General features: G+C 36.2%; 2 protein-coding genes across 2 annotated transcripts; both read right to left on the bottom strand.

Annotated features, from left to right (window-relative positions):
* Positions 1-793: 793 nt before the first annotated feature.
* On the bottom strand, positions 794-18802 carry LOC109146779. Its single transcript, XM_019294430.1, has 4 exons — positions 18501-18802; positions 18198-18387; positions 17893-18137; positions 794-907 (listed from the first exon to the last, which is right to left on the bottom strand). Exons 1-4 carry the CDS (start codon positions 18726-18728, stop codon positions 881-883), a joined length of 690 nt encoding a protein of 229 aa, XP_019149975.1. The 5' UTR covers positions 18729-18802; the 3' UTR covers positions 794-880.
* A 1154-nt stretch (positions 18803-19956) lies between these two features.
* On the bottom strand, positions 19957-21589 carry LOC109146696. The gene is made up of 3 exons (XM_019294347.1): positions 20522-21589; positions 20040-20474; positions 19957-19974 (listed from the first exon to the last, which is right to left on the bottom strand). Exons 1-3 carry the CDS (start codon positions 21587-21589, stop codon positions 19957-19959), a joined length of 1521 nt encoding a protein of 506 aa, XP_019149892.1.
* Positions 21590-22818: the final 1229 nt, after the last annotated feature.

The following is a 22818-nucleotide window of genomic DNA, read 5'->3' as shown; positions in this document are numbered from 1 at the left end:
GAGCGTCATATTCCCCTTGCTCCTTCACCTCCATCATATTCGCCACCATGTGCTCAACCAAAAGCACCACCACCATATCCACCACCATGTTCTCCTCCCGGGCCATATCTACTAGGCCACCAACTCACCCTCTTTCATCGCCTCCACTTTTGTACCCAGCACCATGGTCTCCCTCAACAGCATAGCCTCCAACACCATCACTACCATACCTGGTTCCACCGCATTATCCACTGTTAGCTCCACCCACATAACCAAAATCGTGGCTGCCTACATAGCTACCTACTTCCTCTACCTCAACCACCGCTGAGAAAGGAGTCCTCTATGCTGATCATGGACACACAAGTGTTGAGGCGTTCTCCGATGCAAATTGGGTTGGGTCGCCTAGCAACATGAGGTCGATGACAGGATATTGTGGGAGGCAATTTAGTCTCGTAGAAGAGTAAGAAGCAGACGTTGTGGCTCGGTCAAGTTCAGAACCCGAGTATAGAGCTATGCCTCATGTGACTAGTGAAATAATTTGGGTGCATAATATTATAAAATAGGTACGTGTGGTGGTGAAGTTACCTATTAGGTTATGGTGTGACAATCATGCGACTATACATATCACAAACAAACATATTGAGGTTGATTGTCATTTTATTTGAGAGAAAGTACAACAAGGGTTGATATATGTTGTGCACATTCATAGTGGTGATCTGCTAGCTGACGTTTTCACAAAAGGGCTAAGTGGGAGTCAGCTTTCATATATATATATGTAACAAGTTGGACATGTTGGATATCTATGCTCCAGCTTGAGAGGAGTATTAGAGGAAATAGGTGGCGGGTGAGAGAATCACTCTAGGCCCTTAGATTTAAATGTTTGAATTATGTGGCTAAATTCCTACCTTAGCTTGTATTGTATAAGTAGCTCCTTTCTCCTGTACATTCAACACAGTAAATACATGAACGTGTATATAGTCTTCAAACCTATTCACTGTTTAACAAAACTTTTGGGACACAAGTTTTGAGCTTTCCAGTATACAAGTAATTCAAGACCATCAAAAAACCTTCATACCTTCATAACCTACCTTACCACAAGCTACCAATTCAGTCATTAAAATATTCAGTTTTCCAGCTTCCTTCCTAGAATCTACATTTACCCTTTCTATCTTAAACTTCTCGTGGAAAAACCAACTCCGGTAGCCAAAATCTTAAACTTCTCGTGGAAAAACCAACTTTGGAAGCCAAAATATAGCGATTAACGTCCACAGAAACCCTGTAACACCCCCTAAATTTAATCCTCAAACTCGAATCAATCGTTTAATTAATTCTTATTTGTCTCATCATTATGTTTAATGATTCCCGTTAAAAGTAGTTAAATGGATTTAATTTGGCCAAAATCCCTTAATTTATTGATATAATCCATGGGCTGGACCTTGACTTAATGATGTTGGACCGTGGACCTTTAATCTAAAATACAACCTTGGGCTTTTTAAATAAAATAAGGAGAGCCCGCTTACTTTTCAGATTTGCATTAGGAATCCTAAACCTATTTAAAAGAAATTGGAAAGCATTAGAACGCTATCACTATCTCTCAGTCCCTCATACTTGAAATTCTCCCCCTCAAACCTAGCCAAGAGAGTTCTTCATCTTTTCCACCACTGAAGGCTACCGAGTTTTGATCTTTTCCCCCATCACCAAGCTTAGGAAAGATCACGTGGAGGAGGACCTTGAAGAAGGATCTTAGGAGTTGTGGGAAGTTTAATTAGGCTAAAAGGTAACCCATGTCTTACAAAACCTATTTTCTTTGCTATAATGTGATTTCTGGATGTTCTTGATGTTCTTTAGTGATTATATGCATATTCTTGTGTTTATGCATGTTTAAAGCTTGTATTTAGGGTTCAATAATGTTATGCTATGAGTTATTCCATGTATTCAAGTCCCTATTATTGTTGATGTGAGTTTTGAGGTGTTTGGACTTGAATTTGGGTGTTTTGGATTAATTCCCGAAGGGGAAATTTCGCCAATTGTGTATGTACCAGCGAGTAGCCGGTAGGGGGGTCGAACCCCCACCTGACCACCCGTTGGTACGGGGGTACTGTTCTGGCGGGTGGTCGTCCACCCGCCGCACCACCCGCTGGTACGTGGTGCGCGGTGGTTCGGTGGCGTCCGTTTGGTCGATCCCCGAGTACCGAAGTGTCTTCTTTGATGTTTTGTAAGTCTAGAACGATGTCCTAAGTACCGTAATAGGATTTGCGAGTCTTGAATCATGTATGTGGTCCAACTTTGTCATTCGTTGGATTAAAGTAAAGTCTATGATGTTTCTTATGAGTCTTATGATGATCTTGATGTCACTTGTCGTCGTGAGCTTGTACGTATGAGTACTTTTCCTTGTTTATCCATTGAATATATCATTGTTGAGCTTTAAATGTTATGATTCATGTCCATGTGTGATGAATGTGATGAGATTGGTGGTACTAAGCTGCGTGCTCATAATGATTGGCGGATGATGCACTGCGGTGCTTATGATGATGTACTGCGGTACTTATGTTATGGCACTGCGGTGCCCATGATGATGCAATGCGTGTGCTTATGTTATTGCGCTGCGGTGCAATTATGATTATGATTATGAAAAGCATGCGGAAAAGCAGGCGGCGAGCATGGCTCCGGAGGGATAAGGTTAGACTGGTGTATAGGGTGGTCTCGAAGGTACAGATTAGAACTGATATAAGGATGGAGCGGTGTTATAAGGTTGGAACTTGGCATAAGGTTGGAACATGGAATGTGTAATGTGGTCATGGTTTGTGTCCTTGTGTCTTAATGTTGTCTTATCCTGTCAATTCTAATGGTATGTTATGAGTTTGATTACGTTGGTGAGTGTATCCTCCAATGAGTCAATGTCCTGATTTTAAAGCTAGAGTTGTTAAGACTATATCTATGTATTCCCAGTCTCAAAATGATTTTCTTATATCTATATATATTGTACTCAACGCGTTTGAGTGGGATACTTAGCAATTTTCGCTAACGGTTGCTACACCATATGTTTTTCAGGTACAGACTTGTAGATACAAGAGCGCGCTAGACGGAGTTGTGATTCTTAGTTTTAGTTAGTATTAGACTTTAGCTTGACGGCATGTCAGCCATTATGTTATACAGTTGTGATTTATGGATTATGACTAGTTGATTGGTAGCCTGTGCATCTAAGTTCTTAGCTTAGATGTGGCATAACATCCCCACTATTATGTTTAGCTTCCGCTTTATTCTTATATTAATGTTAGACTTTATCGTATTCCTTAAGTTTAAAATGCCTTAAATTATGCCAAAATTTTGGGGGTGTTACAAACCCCCCTCAAGCACAATCTTAAATTCAACATCTGTCAAGAGCTTTTCCAGGCACTGCTTAGCTCATTCAAACTTAGAAACTCAACACTCTTTGGATCATGTGGCTACCAAGCGCAAGTATCTGTTGATAATAGTCTAAGGAATAATACACCAAACTTCTTGTGTCCATACTCCACAGCAGAATAGTGTGGTGAAAAGGAAACATGGACACATTCTATCAGTAGCTAGGGCCTTGAGGTTTCAAGCTTGCTTACCTGGGTGTTTTTGGGGTGATTGTATCTTGCATGATGTATATCTCATCAACAGGCTCCCCTCTACAGCCATCCAAAGTAGAATACCATACCAAGTCATATTTGGAAAGGTTCCTCAGTACCAACATCTTAATGTTTTTTTTTTTTTGTTGTTTGGCCTATGTCGTAGTGCATGGAGGGCATAAGACCAAGTTTTCTCCCAGAGCTAGGAAATGCATTTTCATTGGATATCCGAGTGGTACAAAAGGTTATAAACTCTATGATATGCACACTAAAGAATTCCTTGTGTCTAGAGATGTATTTTATGAGCATTTGTTTCCATTTATGCATAATGAAGTTGAAATTGACAAATCAAAGGATTCTCAGCTTGTTTTACCTACTGGATATACGACTACGTTGGAAGAGGAGCCCCCTCACATTGTGGTGCCTCAGGAACAAACTGACTCCAGTACAATATTGTAGTCACCTCACCAACATGTGAGGAGGTCAGTTAGACAAAAGGTTACACCTACATACTTAAAAGATTATGAATGTAGTAGCATATCACGACTTGCTAGAAGAACTTCATGTTGGTCCCGATAGGGTGGTAAAAAGTCTAGAGTGGGGGGGGGGGGTGAATAGACTTTTTAAACTTTTTCACAACTAAATCACACTTTGGTAATTTCAACTCTAAATAACAAGATATGTAATTTAGATGTGCAGCGGAATAATATATCAACCAAGTGTTACGTAAAATCAAAGAGATATATCACATGCAATATGATGGATATGCTGGTAATGGCTCAAATAATAAGTATGCAAATTTATGCTCACATGCATTCGTGAAAGCTACTAGACCCAGATGAATAATTTCGTACAATATAAGATGGCTCAGTCAAATATTCAACATGCAAGACAACAAATGAATATTTAAAGAGATGGTTCACTCAATATGTGTGTGATATCACGTGTGAATCAATGAATGAATCCAAATGGAATAGTGTCTGCATGTACTTGTAAGGTCACATAACCCAAACAATAAGATAAATAAATAAGATGAATAGTAAATGGGTTAGTATGCATGCAAAGATAAATAAGAGCAGTATGTAAATGAGAGAGGCGATTTATAGTGGTTCAGAGGTGGTGTAATCCTCCTAGTCCACTCTTCTCCTTTCACTCCAAGGAGGAAATTCACTATCGCGTTCACCCAGATACAAATAGTGAATCAAGTGCTACACAAGCACTTCCCGATCCGAGTGTTTTGCACACAGCTACACTCAATCCCGAGTATCTCGCACAAAGCTATACTCCCGAGTATCTTGCACAAAGCTATACTCCTACACCAACTAAGTGTCTTGCACCCAGCTACACTTAGCACCACCGAGCGTCTCGCACACAGCTACACTCAGCAACCACGAGTGTCTCGCACAAAGCTACACTCAACAAGGTAGTGTCTTGCACAAAGCTACACTCAACCCTCTTTCTACACACAGTAGAGAAAAGAAATAGAGAAAACAAATTTCTCTTCTAATGACTTGAAGAATATCTCGTGAAAGCTCAGACTAGATATTTTCGAAATTTTGCTCTTTGTGTATTGCCTCTTTGCTCTTTTTCTTTGTATGTATTTTCCTCGTCCTCTCTGCTTGTATCTTCAAGTCTTCTTGGTATATATAGCTGAAGAAGCTATATTATCGTTGTAGCATCAGTTGATCTTGATCGTTCATCTTGATCAGCTACACATTATTGCCAACTTGCATTGTGGTGATTTAATGCAAGAGATGGGCTTCTTACAGTGAGTTTGAAAATCCTCACCTGACAAATCTTCAAAAGTCGTATATGTCGGCTCATCAGCTGAATCTTCTCCAAAAAATAATTTCCTTATCTTGACATATTCAAAATGATGAAATCTTCTAAAAGATTTGCTGCTGATTCTTGCTTGAGTGAAATAATGTATCTCCGAAATTTTCTTCTGCTAAGAATGATTTGAGATACATGGCAAAGTATTTAAATGAGAAAGAAGATGCGATGCGTAGAAGAATTCACGTGCAACTTCCTTATCATGTCCACAAACTTCCAAACTTGTAGTCAACTTAGCAAGATATGTGTCCACATTGTAGCATGCACTCACTCAACAAGTGTCATCTTTCAAAAAATATGCTTCCAATGAAATTCAAACACAAGCCCCATGACATATGTCTCCCATACTTTTATGACTACACCATATTAACTCATTGGTTAATATTTCTGGATTTAATCTTTATTCCCAGAATGACTTTAATAGCATTTTAGATTGATTCATAAATTAATCTGAGTCTGCTTCTTGGGCTTCCTCTATCAGTCCCTTCGTCATCCCCTTCATACCTTAGCTTTGTCTCCTTCTAAAAAATATAGAGATTAAGTTTTGAACTTATAAACCCTCTAACTTTAGCAACCTTGTCCCTTATCCACTTCACCGTTTGTTCCCTTGGTGTTTTCCAAGGTAAATAATTCTCAAATAGTAACATTCTGGATAAGTATATTTTGCTAAGAATAACGTAGGTCTTATGGCTTGACTTGGGACTTAGACTAATAGACAACTAGACTCAAAATAAAATAGGGGAGTTCTAAAAATACAAATTTGGCTCATCAAAACTATTACACTTTATTCCTAACACTTCACCTCATAGCCTATTTGCAGTTTTGTCCTATGACAAATTATCATCTAGTTATCTAGCTTTTGTTGTAAATATCATGGCAACCCCAAGAGCCTAAATCTTACAATGAGGCTATTCAACATGATTGTTGGAAACAAGCTATAGCAGCTGAGATTGATGCTTTGTAGGCAAATCAGACTTGGGGGCTCACTGAATTACCATCCTTAAAATATCATATTGGTTGTAAGTGGGTATACAAGATAAAATACTAGGTAGGTGATTCGATTGAGATGTACAAAGTCAGGTTAGTGGCAAAAGGGTGTACTCAAACTCCTGGGTTGGACTATTTGGATACTTTTAGTCCAATGGCTAAAATGACTACCATTCGAGTGTTACTTGATGTTGCAACAGCTAAAGGGTGGCATCTCCATCAGCTAGATGTGAATAATGCTTTTCTATATGGGGATTTACATGAGGAAGTTTATATGACATTACCACTGGGCTTCGTTCCACAAAAAACTAGACAAGTTTGCAGGCTTATTAAATCCTTATATAGATTGAAGCAAGCTAGTAGGCAATGGAATTCCAAGTTCACAGAAGAACTACTGAACATGAGATTTAAACAAGCACGTCTTGACACTTCCTTGTTTACTAGGGGTACAGGGAATCAATTCATTGCTCTCTTAGTATACGTTGATGACATTGTATTGGCTAGTCCTGATGAAACACAGATACAACATATTAAAACTCATCTACACATTCTCTTCAAGATTAAAGACTTGGGTCCTCTTAAATTTTTCTTAGGGCTAGAGATTGCTAGAAACTCTAAAGGAATTCACACGAATCAAAGAAAATATACCTTGGAATTTCTTGATAGTGTAGGTTTTTTGCAGTGTAAACCTACCAAAATACCAATGGTTCCATCTGTCATACTCAACAAAGAACATGGCACTACACTGAAAGATGTTATCCAATACAGAAGGCTAATTGGCAAATTATTATATCTAACTATTACAAGGACAAACATCAACTATGCCACTCAACAATTGTCATAGTACCTTGACAATCCTACAGATTTACATCTACAAGCTTCTCACAGAGTGTTAAGGTATATTAAGGAAACTCCAGGCCAAAGACTATTTTTCTCAGCTAAGTCTTATCTCCAACTTAAAGGATTCACTTATTCTGATTGGGCTGCATGTCCATACTCTAGGAAATCTATAACAAGTTTTGCATATTCCTAGACACGGCCGTGATCTCCTGGAAGTCTAAAAAGCAAGCAACTGTCTCAAGGTCATCTTCTGAAGCTAAGTACAAAGCTCTTGCAACTGCTGCCTGTGAGATACAATGGTTAGTCTACCTACTCAATGTCTTAGAGGTTGGTGTAGACATTCCAGCTATGTTGTTTTCTTATAGCAAGTGTGCGATAGCAATAACAAAAAACCCAATATTTCTTGAGAGAACCAAACATATAGAAATCGACTGCCATCATGTGAGGGGGGGAAGTTGCAGAACAAAGTGTTAAGGCTTCTACATGTCACCACTGACAACCAACTTATAGATGTGTTTACTAAGCCTCATGCTCCTCAGTCCTTCAATAGCTTTGTCTCCAAGTTGGGTTAAAATTGCATGTACACTCCGGCTTGTGAGGGGGTGTTAAAAAAAGAAGGCAGTACAAGCCAGCCCAAAGCCAACTCAGCTAGCTAACTACTCTGTTAATTCAACTTCTTGTAATAAACTATGGTTGCTTCCCACGCGCTTCTTTTGTCATCTCTCTTCTCTGCATATATTTCCTCTTTGTACAGCAAAGTTGTTTTTTGGATTTTTCACTCATTGAATACAAAATACTATTTCTCTTACTTCTTTGATGTCGGCATTCATCTTTGTTTGCAACTGTTTAGTTTCTTGATATATATAGCAACTTCTTTATTATGCTCGTTAGCAATGGCTATTGTTACAGTCCGAGGATTCCGTAGAAGAAAGTTATAGTTGACATCCAAGTTTTTCGCTCTTAATGCTGCTTCATGGATGGTATTGGGAGTTGCTATAAAAATGGCATTGGATTTGAACAATCCTATGTCAGGTTCATTTGACTAGTTTTCGAAGCATGGTAGTGTCACTTTTATGGCAATATTGATGGCTAATTTCATGCCTTCTTTAGGGGATATGAACAATAAAGATGTTATTATGACCCTCATTTTCTTGATATGGTATCAGAGGTGTTACCTTGTTTGGTCTGATATATCTCCTTTTGAATTTCAGCAATTCTGAAGACATCTTGCTTACTAAACCTTTTCTTCAAATCCAGCCAAACTCTTTCTGTGGGGTTTATCCAGAAAATACTGTGTCCAATAGTCGGAGAAACTAAACGAATGATCCAAGAAAGCACCATATCATTGCATCGCTCCCATAGAAGATACCTAAGATCATATTTACTAGGCATAGAGATTGATCCATTTACAAAACTCAGTTTTTTTTTTACCGTAGTGTCATCTCCATGGCTCTTGTCTAGGGATGATAATTGGAATCATCAAGCAAGGTGGAAACAAGCTCTGTTGCAATACTTTCATTGGGATGTAAGAAATATGGACTGGTTTGATCAAGAGGATTGAAAGCTACCGGAGCGATTGTAGTGGTGATAGTCGGATTGCTATCGCTAACGATTAGTTGCCAGATCGACGTCAAAGCTCCCTGCTGCCAGACAGTGTTAACGAATGGTGAAGGCCATGCCATTATGTTGCGCAATGAAGCTCTGATACCATATGAAAATTAAAGATGCAGTGAGACAGTTAGTGCATGCTTTCTGTGCTTTGGTTGTTACTCAATTTGATAAAGCTGTAAAATGCATCAGAGCAAATAATGGGAGAGAGTTTTCTATGACGAAATTGTTTTAGTAAAAGGGAATAATACATCAAACTTCTTTCATGAATTTCTAGTCTTCCTTGCTCTTCTTCATCTAGGGAACCGTATTACAGCACTGCAACAATAACAACAATAATAATCCAAAATAGCAATAAATAGATGAGTTAGCATTCAAAAATTTGGTGGGCATTCCGATCAACTATAATCTGTTGTTAACCTGTTATAGTGTATAAAAAAGGATTAATTCATTTTTTCTAGTTCAATTGTTTATTTGTAGCTTTTAAAAGTTTGATGGCTTAATTGTGTTTTTTTCATAAAAGTTGATTGATATATTTGACCCTTATCCATGCTGTAAAAAATCGTTAGTAGGAGAAAACAATCTCTACCCAAGAACAAAAACGCATAAAGGAAAAGACTAATCAAGTTAGTGCCTTAGTGGTTACTTTGGCATTTTAAAGTCAACATAGGAAAGTTCCTTCCAAACACGGCCAAATTCATAGGAATTTGCTCCAACATTTCAACGTAAGATTGCTAAATGTGCACTATTTTATTGGTAATTTAGTATGTAACATTAATGTATGTGTACAAAAAGTAAAGTTACGCTGCCTTGAAAAAGTGACAAATTATGTGAAGTATGATTTTTGTACTAATAAATTACGAGTTTAATTATTAATAATATAATATTTTGCCGGTTTAACTTGTCGCATAATAAAATATTTTTAATATAATTTATCTCTTAAGTGCAAACTACATATTTACCTGCTTCAATATTTTCTTTAATTTATAAATGAATTTACGTGTTTGGTGCAATATAATGCTGTGTAAATCAAAATAAAGTCCTAGCTGATGATCAACATTTTTTCCTCAATCAAAATAAAAATCTTTAAAAAATAGGGCTACTGTGATGATAGGCTTGTGGATTCCATTAGGTGCAACAAAGACAACTTCAGTAAGCTAATGCCATGGATTGACATCTATACTGTCAGAAGAAGAAGGCAATACAAGCCAGCCCAAGCCAACTCAGATAGCTAACTACTATGTTAATTCAACTGCTTGTAACAAATTATAGTTGATTACCGCGCACCTCTTTTCTCCCCTATCTTTTTTGCATATATTTCCTCTTTGTATAGCAAAGTTGTTTTTTTGGATTTTTTCAATCATTGAATACAAAATATTATTTATCTTCATTCTTTGATTTCTACATTCATCTTTGTTTGCAACTGTTTAGTTTCTTTATTGGTATCAGAGCTGTTACCTTGTTTGGTCTGACCGACTTTTCTTCCTTCCGAACCTCAATCACTCCTTGGCTGTTGACCACTGTTCTGGTCTTTCACTAGGGTTTTATACGGACTCTAAAGTTTTACTTTCAAATTCTACTTTCATACTCAAATTTTTTAGGTAGACATATGATGAAAATAATCTATCATTTGAATAAAAGTTAAGGAGTAGAATTTGAGTGTACATGTAATAAAACTCTTTAGATTTTCTTCTTCATCATATCGTCACCCCTATCCTGTTAGTTATACTTGTCACTCGATATTTCTAATTAACCTTAACTGCAGCTTACTTGGTTTTCACTGTGGTGTCATAGCTTAATTGGGGGATGATCACATAACCAACTAGATTTCTCATTGGTCTCCATTTCTGGTTGCAGGGGCATTCTAGCTAAAAACATTTTTATTTTCGAGTTTTTGGCTATGAGAGTTGAAGCTCATTCTTGACTCTTAATTGAGGCCACCCTTCCAGCTAAAAATTGTAAGCTTTAATTTATTTTGGTTTCAATTCGTTAGTTGGTTGTAATGATTGAGATTTTTCTGTGTTTTTGAAAGTTTCATGGCCAGTTGTATAATATAATGATGAGTACATGAGAGTTCTAAGGTCTATATATAATTACACTGCTCTTGTTGGTCTAGGTTGAAACAAGCGAGAACCCAACCCATGTATACTTGTTAGAAAAACAAGTTGAACTTAATTTTTTTAAAAAAATGGACTACTATGATGATAGGCCTATGGATTCCATTAGGTGCAATAAAAACAGCTTCAGTAAGCCAATGCCATGGATTGACATCTATATTGTCAGAAGAAGAAGGAGGCAGTGTAAGCCAGCCCAGGCCAACTCGGCTATCTAACTACTATTAATTCAACTGCTTGTAACAAATTATAGTTGATTCACGCGCACTTCTATTCTCCCCTCTCTTCTCTGCATATATTTCCTCTTTCTGCAACAAAGTTGTTTTTTGGATTTTTTTTCACTCGTTGAATACAAAATAGTATTTCTCTTCATTCTTTGATGTATGCATTCATCTTTGTTTGCAACTATATAGTTTCTTGATGTGGTATCAGAGCTGTTATCTTGTTTAGTCTGATATATCTCCCCCTAAATTTCAGCAATTTTGAAAACATCTTGTTACTAAACATTTTCTTCAAATCCAGCCAAATTCCTCATGCGGTGTTTATCCAGAGAATACTGCGTCCAATAACCGGAGAAACTAAACGAATGATCCAAGAAAGCATTATATCATTGTATCGCTTCCATAGAACATACCAGGATCATCTTTACTAGGCATAGAGATTGATCCTTTTACAAAACTAAGTTTTTTTTTTTACCGTAGTTCCATCTCCATGGCTCTCGCCCAGGGATGATAATTGGAATTATCAAGCAAGGTGGAAACAAGCTCTGTTGCAGGATTTTTATTGGGATGTAAGAAATATGGACTGGTTTGATCAAGATGATTGAAAGTTGCCAGAGTGATCGTAATAGAGGTAGTCGGATTGCTATCGTCGGTGACTAGTTGCGGGATCGACGTCGAAGCTCCCTGTTGCCGAACAGTATTCACTGATGGTGAAGGCCATGCCATTATGTTGCGTAATGAAAAGTAATGATAAAGTGAGACAATTAGTGCAGACTTTCTGTGCTTTGGTTGTTACTAAATTTGAAAGGGTGGTAAAATGCACCCAAACAAATATTGGGGGAGAGTTTGCTATGACAGAATTCTTTCAAGAAAATGGAATAATACACCAAACTTCTTGTGTCCATACTCCATACCAGAATAGTATGTTGGAAAGGAAACATGGACACATTTTATCAGTAGCTAGGGCCTTGAGGTTTTAAGCGTGCTAACCTAAGTGTTTAGGTGCATCAGTTTAAACTTAAGGTGCGTTGTTTTATATCTTACGTTGCGTTGTTTTATAACTTAAGGTGCGTAGTTTTATATCTTAAGGTGCATCAGTTTGAGACAGAGACAGTTGATCATTTGCATGCATGTTGACAGGAAGCGCATTTAAAAAAAAAAAATTTACTTGATTTGAGCCGTTGATCTAGATTAGATCAACGGCCCAGATTTAGATCATATGAGAACAAGTACGTCTTTAAGAGAAAACTAAAAACAAATCTTAACCTTACATCTAGAAAAATTGGATGAACCATATCTGATTTTTTTAAAAAATATGTGGTGGTATTTTCGTTATTATCATCAATTTTACTATGCAAACTTGATTCTTGAACACCAAATATGCAATTTTCATAATTTTAATTTCCACGTTTGTACATTTAGTACTAATATTTTACACATTTAGTATTAACATTTTACACATTTAGTAATAAAAGATTGCACTTGCAAAAATGCGAAAGTACATTGCACTTAGGGTTTCGATTTTTGAGTTTATGACTGCGTTTTTTGTTTTATTTTGTTTAGTGTTTCACTTTTTACTGCTTAGCATCTAGCATTTACAATTTAGATTTAAAATTTAGCTTTTTCATTGATTTTATAAAATTTACCAAGTTGTTAAAGATTACATATTTAAGTGTTCAACTTTGCATAGTAAAGTTAATGATAATTACGAAAATGCTACCCTTTTTTTTTTAAAATGATCAGAACCATATCTAATCTAATCTAAAATCATAATAAGTATGAATGAAAGTTATACCCCTCAATTATGTCCGTTTTTTCCGTTAAGTTTTTTTGTACATTATGCTATAAAAGGTTGTACTTTAAAATATTTTGGACAAACATACCCCTACCGTTATAACTTCCATTATCTTTTCCACTATTGTTACCATGCACATGCATCCACCATATATTTTCTTATCTTCTTCATTAATAATAATATATACACATTATATATTTGAGTTATATGTTAATTATTACCTAAAATATAAATATCAAATTTATAAAAATGATTTACATTATTATTATTATTTAGAATAATTTAAATATCTAAAATCTAAATAAATTTAAAATTTTAATATAATGTATTAATATTGGGCACCTATTTTTTGTGCATCGCGCATAAAAAATACTAGTAATTTATATAAATGTAAGGAAAACCACACATCTTAAATTTGAGTTAGATGCAAAAAGGTCATATTGCTATCGCGTTTTCTTTAATCTTTGTTAATCCTGGACCTTGATCTTAGCAAGATTAATGGCTCTCATCTAACTCCACGTTCATGCCTGAGCACATCATCTGCATTTGAACCGCATGCATTATATATATGGAAGGGTTCAGGTGCGGGAATGGTTTCCCGTGCGGTTATGCGTTTGGACGCACTTTAAGCATTAAAATATCACACTTTAAATACACAAATCACCACGCACCTTAAGAACACAAATCACTCACCTTAAGTCCATAAACCACGCACCTTAAGCACAGAACAAAGCACATTAAGCACAAAATCCACGCACCTAAGATTTTAAAATGGCTCACATTAAGCACAAACTCACGCAAGCACAAAACTCAAACACCTTCAGCACAAATCTTACGCACCATAAGCACAAAATCCACGCACTTTAAGTTTTACCAACTACTCACATTAAGCACAAAACTCACGCACTTTAAGCACAAATATCACGCACCTTAAGCACAAAATCCACGCACTTTATGTTTTAACAACTACTCATATTAAGCACAAAAACTCACGCACCTTAAGCACAAATGCACGCACATTAAGCACAAAACCCACGCACCTTAAGCACAAAACTCATGCACCTTAAATTTGACTTAGATACAAAAATTACTAAATTGTCACCGCATTTTTTTTTTATTTTGGAAATCCTGGACTTTGATTTAAGCAAAATCAATGGCTCAGATTTAACCCCACAACCACACATGTGGCTGCCAACCGCACCAGAACCTATATATATATATATATATATATATATATATATATATATATATATATATATATATATATATATATATATATATATATATATATATAAATTATGGTGAATTTTATGGTGGTGTATGCGTGGGTGTGGAATGGTGTGTGCGTTTTATATTTTGCCATGGTGTACACCTCCTGTTGCAGAAAATTGCACACACCATTCCACAGTCACGCACACACCACCGTAAAATTCTCCACAATATAAAAAAAAAAAAAAAAAAAAAAAACACACACACACAACAGGCACAATACTATATTTATTACGCACTAATTATCTACTCGAAATTCAAACGCCGATACCCAACTTAGATTCGAATATTTTTGTTTTCTTTTAGATACGTTTCGCACGCGCCCAAAACCAGTAACGCACAAACCAAAACGCACACGCCCGTATCACGTAACGCACATGCCAAAACGCATAATTTTATGAAAAAAAAAAAAACAGCACGCCATGGTTACAGCTCCTATTATAGAAAAACGCATACGTCATTCCACACCCACGCACACACCACCGTAAACTTCCCCACAATTAAAAAAAAAAAAAAAAAAAAAAAAAGACAAGCACAATACTAAAGCTACTATGCATTGATTATCTACTTGAAATTCAAATGGCGAAACCCAAATTATATTCGTATAGTTGTTTTCTTTTGGATACATTACGCACACGCCCGTAACAAATAACGCACACACCAAACGCATAATATTGGGGAAATAACTAGCACGCCATGGGGAATAGCTCCTAGTCCAGAAAAACCCACACGCCATACCACACCCACGCACACACCACCATAAAATTCCCCACATTTAAAAAAAAACAAAAAACAAAAAACAAGCACAATACTATAGCTACCATGCACTGATTATTTACTTGAAATTCAAACGTCGAAATCCAAATTATAATCGTATAGTTATTTTCTTTTGTATAGGTTATGCACACGCCCGTAACACGAAACACACACACCAAACGCATAATTTCTTGAAAAAAACCATCACGCCATGGTGAACAACTCTTAGTCCAGTAAAACGCACACACCATTCCACACCCCCACACACACCACCGTAAAATTCTCCATAATTTAAAATTACAAAGGTACAAAATATAATTAGTTATTACCATTGATAGGGTCCCTAATATTATGGTAAAGATTCAATTTTAAATATAACCAAAATTAAAAACCAAAATACAATTGTTCTTTCATCCTTTGTCTTTCAAATCTATCCTTATTTAATTGTTGTTTACTTTTAATCCTATCCATCCATTGAAATTTTATCAATGAATGAGATAGGCTCTCATGATCTCACTGATTGGGGTGATCTCACTGGATCCAAAATCTATATATATATATATATATATATATATATATATATATATATATATATATATATATATATATATATATATATATATTTATTTATTTATTTATTTATTTATTTATTTATTTGTGTGTGTGTGTGTGTGTATATATGTATTTGTATAAATTTCAATTGTACATAATATATTAGTTATTGATGTTACGAGTTTTTTAAATAATATTTTGTGTTTAAATAGCAATTTTAAATATTGGAGAATGAGATTAGTTTTATATATGAAAATTGATTTTATGAATGATGTGTTGTATTCCAATTTTAATACATTTTAATATATCATAATCAAATATTTATGTAGATTATGAGTCTAATAGTAGTATTAGATTTTCATTTTATAGTATGCAAATCTTAATTTTCTCCTTTGTCTAAATATTAGGTGTTATACATTGCCATGAGAATTATATAGATGATTTCTTTACATTTTTTCATGTAGAAAATTCTGCCCTATCAGTAAATGATAAAAGTCATTTAGTAGTAGATGATATTTTTTTTTGAATGCTACTGACTCTATTTAGTATATGTTTAAACATATTTCCTCAATCTAATGAAGCATAACGCTTTCATTGAGGTTTGATTTCATGACCTCCCACATAAAAGAAGTCATTACATGTCATCTGAGTATAAGGTGTTTGGCCAGTAGTAGAAGGTATTAATTGTTGTAACTTGGGAAATCGCTCTATAGTTGGAGTGTTTAGTAGTTTGTTGAGCACACCATTCTGCATTTTGAATGATGGTATGTTTATCATTTTCTGCTTTATAATGTACAGAATTTATGAACATAAATTTTGTACATTTTAAACATGAATTCTGTATATTATAAAGTTAAATTTTGTGTATTGGATCAGGGTTTATAGTGCAATAGACTTATAACATGAGAAAACTTGCCAAAAGCTAAGGCAAACGCTAAGAGATGAGAAAATGTATGTTCAATTCCCTTTACTATTTTCTTACAGGTAGCCGTAATGCTTTGCCACTTGCTATGCTAATGCATGCAGCCGGATCACCTAGTTAAAGATGTTCAAAATGGTGGTTAGGAAGTACAACCACTTAAGGATAGAATTCATGAACATTATTAATCTCTTTATAAATTTTCCAACACCAAAGACAGTCTAGCATTCCTAGGATGATATAAAAGTTCCAGCGCTATTCGTCTCCTCTCCATATCAATGTTGAATTCAGTATGCTTTGTTAGTTGATCAGCCATTTCCATGAAGAGCATAACAAAAGCTCCACAATCAACCCCGTTACCCTGTTGAGGTACCCAGCTAACTGTCTCAAATTTCCAATCCTCAAAATTGGCTTCATATTGGTAGAACAACACAACACAGTTTTATACATCTCAATGCACTTAAGTCAGTCTAACACAAAACTGGTTAAATAAAAATTAAAACAAAGAAAAAAAACACTTACATCATCTTGTATCATTTCTCCCGGATTGAGTGAGTACATCCCAGTACCTGTAACCTCAATGCCTTCTCCAAGCTTAACCACGATTAGCCCTTCAAATTTCTTTGGAGTAAAAAATAACTCCAGAACTTCATGATTATCAATTCTTTCTGGCTTTTCCGGCAACCTACCCTCATTGTTATAAGATTTCTGTTGAAATAATTATCAAATTTAAATGAAAAAGTTTGTACCATACAAGTTATCAATATAATCCTCAAATAAGAAATGGAACTAACATAAATATACTACCATACATAGCGTTTTATTCTTGAAATAAAAGATACTTTAGATCATTACCTTTGCAGGTAAATGAGGCTCAGAATCGTCGTCAGAAGAAACATCAACCTCCTTTATAGTTAGTTTACGCATTAAATTCCTAACTCCAACAGTGCTATCACTTTGAAGGGGGTGAACCATATCTTCTTCGACTATAGTAGAGACTGGATCTGACTCCTCCATCTCAATAACACCTGTTGTATCATTTTGATAGAGCCGTTCCACCTCGTATTTCTTGAAAGCCCCCAGCAAAATTTGAGTCATCTCTAGGGGAGTCGTGTACCCCTATAATGACAAAGACAAGCATTACATATTCCAAAATAGTAAGTCCAAAGGTGACACTTAGATGATATACACTTAGAAGTTCATGGCCGAGAAGTGCTTAAACCCAAAGCACCTTTTGATGCTTTAATATCTACCCATTATATGTTTTGAGCATATAATATATCGATTTCTTGGTTTCACTTTGAAGAACTCAAATCTAGAAGTAGATCGACTTACTAATATTTAATTTGGACCACAAATAACCACTTAAAATGTTTCTAACAGTTAGCGTACCTTAGAGGCCTTTCTCCCTGGAACTTCCAACCTCTTCCTTAGAGGCCAAGGGATGGTCTCTCTCTGTGGCATCATCTATTGCTAGTTCAACAAATTCCACGAACCCCTTTGGGCATGGAAAGAAGCGCACTTCACCATCTATGTTTCTATGTAATACACACAAGCTAAATATCTTCAAAGGTTGGAACACTGCATACACCTCCACTTCTTCCCCAACCTTTATTCGGACCCTAAAATGAAATCTTTCAGACGTGTTGATCACAATATCATCCTCCAATCTAAAGTGAAGTGTTAACGGGTGGCGATGCTCTAAACACCTACAATCTACATGCTTGGCTTTCTTTACAATCAAAGCACCAGTTGTTCTGCTTCTGACAATGATATGAGCTTCACAAGTGTAATTAGGATCAAATCCCCCATGGATGATATCAAAGAACTTACGCCTCAATAGTGATGGTATAGTGCAATACAAAAAAGATCCGACCATTTGAAGCCAAATCTCGACATCACCATCTTTTGAATATGCCTACATGCATTATAATGTAATAAATAAAACAATATAAAGAGCATGATGACCATCTAATAACACCAAATTTGAGAGAGATCGAAATCAAGATGGATCAGAAGGAAAGAACTAACCTGGTAGCAGCTTTCAGTCAAAGGAATAGTCAAAGCACTGCAATTTGTTATGTCAAGTCTATGTATGGAATTAAGACTCTCCAGGCCTGGAAGCTCAATCAAACTCTTGCAATTGGGAATATACAGCTCCTTGAGTCTTTTCAAAGTTGATATATCTATTTTTCTCAATGAGGGACAAGTTTTTTGCAGAGAGTTTGAGCAAACTAGGAGGAAGTTGTACAAGTTCATTAAGATTAGGGCATTCCTCCAATTCAAGGATTTCCAATCTGGAAAAACTGCAAAGGCGGCTGAAGGGAATGCTCTGGAGGTAAGTTATATAAAAAGCTTCCAAGGAACGTAAATCTCTAACCGTATGTGGAAAAAAGCTATCAATATGAGAAATATTGTCAAAATATTGAGGATTTGATTTTGGTGGTCCCACATATAGGATCTTGAGATTCCTCAAATGTCCCAAAGAAATTGGTAAATGTGAGATGCTAGTATTGTGAACAAGTAATTTCCTTAGTTGCCCTAATTTTCCCAACTCCCAAGGAATTTTTTCAAGGCTTGAGCAATCATTTAGATATAAAAATTTAAGTGATTTCAACTGGCAAATGCTATTCGGAAGCATCTTTAGCTTCTGGCAGAATGATAAATCTAACTCAGTAAGACTCTCCAAGCATCCAATTGATGAGGGCAACTCGACCAAATTTTTACAGTACTTAAACGACAGTATCTCAAGATTTTCTGCCCCAGTAAAATTCGGTGTTTCTTTAAGTCGTTCACAATCACCAAGGTTTAAGATCCTCAAGCTTTTGAAATGCTGTTGAAATCAAGACAAAAGGGTTTTAATCATTTAATTTTATAATGTTATAGTCTAAGTTCCTAGGGAATATGTAATTTTAAAAGAAGCATTTGACATCCAAACCTGCATTTTGAGTTGAACACTTCTGATATTGCTACCTTGCAAGTGAAACACTTTAAGTTTTTCATGGTGAAAATCAGAAGGTATCTTTTGCAAAGGACAATTCTGCCACCAAAACCATCTAAGCTCCTTGGGTAAATGCTTAAAAGATCCTTTGAGATGCACATCATCCAATTTGAGGATTCGTAAATTTTTCATTCTTGAGAGTACTTTAGTACTGAAAGACTTATTCTTTAACATATTAGAATCTACATACATCCCTTCAATTGCTCCTGTATCCTAATTTTGAATAAATAAATAAATAACCATTTTATAGAAAAATAAGACATCATAATTTTTTAAATACAAAACTGAGTAAACAAATGAATTGACATGAATAATTAATTAGAAAAGAAATATTTTACCTTTTTGCCTTTTATCACGTCATAGACATCATCTGGGTTCATAAATCTACTTTGTTTTAATAGATATTCAACAGGGGTAGCCAAGTCTTTTTCTCCTTCGTTTTCTGTTGTAACGATTGTAACGGCCTTGGCGCCTTTTTCCCTTTGCTTATATTCTGTATCTTTCCTTTCCAGAGATAAGCTTTTCAATAACAGTTTTCCACATTCTTCCTTATGCGCACTACAACTCACTTTCCTCTTCTCTGATCGTTGCTCCATCATGGTATCAGAGCACTGATCAGCAGTAAAGACTAGAGTATAAGATGAATCTCGAAGCAACTTAGCAACAGATAGAATATTGAACTGAAATTCTGGAATATGCAAAACATTTCTCAGCCATAAGTCATCATTCAATCTTATATTCCCAATGTGTTGTACTGGAATATGCTTTCCATTTGGCAGATTTACTACTGCCCCTTTTACTGAGTGATAATCATTGAACATATTTATGGAGCATGCTATGTGGTCAGTAGCTCCCGAATCCAGTAGCCAGGCAGAAGATTCCAAACTAACAGAATTAATATGAGTATTAATTGAGTAGTTACGTTCATTGTGAGAATCCTCCTTGAAGGTAGGTGTGAGTGTTATGGCAGCAGTGGTAGAAGGAAGGCTCTGTCCAGCTTGATTCTGCAACATAGGAATTAGTTTTTGGATTTGCTCAGGGGAGAAGTTACCATCGTTGCTTGTGGAAGCTGCTGCCATTTGTTGCCTGGCTTTTGACTTGAAACCGGGCACCCAACCGGGGGATAGCCGTGCTTCTTATAGCACTTTTCAACCATATGGCCATTCATACCACAATACGTACATTTCGACCTGGTGTGTGTATTGTTGTTCATGTACTTCCTGCCATTGGAGTAGTTAACGGCAGCAATGGTTTCTTCACTAGGAACCGGATCAGATTGCGTTGCATTGGCATGGCTGACCTCTAGGCCAGTCATGTGAACAAGGTTCATTTGCCTCTCAGATTTCTCGGCCATCACAAACACTCTATGAATATCTGGCAAAGGATCAAGGACTAACACGTTAGATTTAAGAGAGTTAAATTCGTCATTCAGACCTTGGAGGAATCTGATGATGCGATCAACTTCCCGTTCACTTTTGATCTCGGCAAGGAGATCACAGGAGCCTCGTGGAAGACATTTGCATATCGGGATAGGTCTCAGCTCATTCATCTGCTCCCAAAGCGCTCTGCATTTGGTGTAATACTCATTCACTGTGAAACTTCCCTGTTTCAAAGCATAAATCTCGCCTTGCAAAATGGAGATACGGAGAGCATCTCGCTGAGCGAATCTCTTCCTCAGATCGTTCCACACCTCTTTGGCGTCATCCATGTAGACGATGCTCTGCACCATGGATGGATGGACTGATCTGCAAATCCACGAACAGATCATCAGATTGCAGCGCCTCCATGCTGCGTACTGGCTGTGCGATCTGTCTGGGGCTAGGATGCTTCCGTCTACGATTCCCCATTTATTCTTCACCTCAAGTGCGACTCGCATTGAGATGCTCCAGGTCACGTAGTTTGCGCTGCCGGAAAGGGGTGGGCTAACAAGGACGGCATTAGAACTCTCGTTGCTATTCAAGTACAGAGGGTTGTCTATGTCTTCTCTGTTGCTCTGACTTCGCCGAGGATCAATCGCCGGAGAACCGTTGCCGGGAGGTTGAGCGACAGGCGTTCCTTCACTGGACTCTCCAGCTCCGGTTACCACAGCAGCATAACTGGCCCGTGGCTCTGATACCATGATGGAGCAACGATCAGAGAAGAGGAAAGTGAGTTGTAGTGTGCATAAGAGTTGTAGTGATCATGAGGGGATTCATTTCGAATAATTTCTATTGCCATCTCCCACACTGAAGGGTGCATCTGGAGCTTCACTTCTATGTATTGTTAACAAGCATCTCTCTATCAAAGTTCTTATTCCAGTTTCAAATTGAACACCAAAATCTTGAACAATATCATTTTTGTTCAGTCAAATAAAGAAACAAGCAATGTCAATAAAGATGCTCTGAGTATTACCATCAAGTTGATCATAGATTTTTCTATGAATTTTTTGGATGCCTTCTGAAGTCTTCAATCTTAATTTCTCAACTTCATTGCTCTCTTCTTCCTTCAATCCCAATTTCTCAACTTCATTGCTCCCTTAATTCCGATCAACTTTCACCGGTACTCGTCTTCTTGCTATCTTGCAGCCTCTTATTCTTCTCGCCTGATCTTCAATGTCAAATTTATATATATATATATATATATATATATATATATACTTGGACTTTTGGATTATGTGGAGTCGATTGACACCAGGGTCCACAGTGCACTTTGGACCTTGGTGCACAATATAACCATTGGGCTCAATCTTTGCAATATGTTCGGAACTCGTGTGCTGCCCAAGCTGAAATGGTACGTCACGTGCCCGGCTGCCCGCCCTTGTTGTCCCTAATATTCGGTGGAGTCCTCCCATGCATGGCTACTGGAAAATTAATGTGGATGCTGCAAGGGACGGAGATATTTAAAAATAATAAATTACCTCAGAAATATAGGTCTAAATATTATTGGATATGGGCGAAAAATAAAACACATCGAAACTTTATAAAAATGTTCATAACAAAATATGAAACATAATTAATTTGATAAAATAATTTGATTAAAAAACTCATTATAATTAAATTAAACATCTCATTATTAATATAAAATAATGTTATATATATACATATGTGTGTGTGTTAAATATTAAAAAAAAAAACTATTAAAACGTGACTATATGAACAGATACTACATTGTAATAGAGTCAGTAGCATTCAAAAAAAAAAATAAATAAAACATGACTATGTTGAAGCCATATGGAAAGAGCCAAAAAAACTGTAAAACTATATTAACACCAAAGGATTTGAACCCCTAAACTTTATTATTATAACCAAACACATGCTCTACCAACAAATCTAACTCATTTCTTATTAACATTCAATGGTTTTTTTATAT

The sequence above is a fragment of the Ipomoea nil genome, unplaced genomic scaffold (assembly GCF_001879475.1).
Source record: "Ipomoea nil cultivar Tokyo-kokei standard unplaced genomic scaffold, Asagao_1.1 scaffold1936, whole genome shotgun sequence".
In the NCBI taxonomy this organism is placed as follows: domain Eukaryota; kingdom Viridiplantae; phylum Streptophyta; class Magnoliopsida; order Solanales; family Convolvulaceae; genus Ipomoea; species Ipomoea nil.
Note: the sequence above shows the minus strand (reverse complement) of the source record. Positions and strands in the feature narration are given on the sequence as shown.

Excerpts from the sequence above, each read along its gene's own strand:
- LOC109146696 (XM_019294347.1), bottom strand. The coding sequence starts at position 21,589 with ATGGTATCAGAGCCACGGGCCAGTTATGCTGCTGTGGTAACCGGAGCT. Across the intron at positions 20,475-20,521 it reads AGCTTCCACAAGCAACGATG|AATCAAGCTGGACAGAGCCT; the intron begins GTAACTTCTCCC and ends CCTATGTTGCAG.
- LOC109146779 (XM_019294430.1), bottom strand. The coding sequence starts at position 18,728 with ATGAACTTGTACAACTTCCTCCTAGTTTGCTCAAACTCTCTGCAAAAA. Across the intron at positions 18,138-18,197 it reads TGCTTTGATTGTAAAGAAAG|TGGAGGATGATATTGTGATC; the intron begins CCAAGCATGTAG and ends TTCACTTTAGAT. Across the intron at positions 908-17,892 it reads CCTTGGCCTCTAAGGAAGAG|CTACTTATACAATACAAGCT; the intron begins GTTGGAAGTTCC and ends AGGAGAAAGGAG.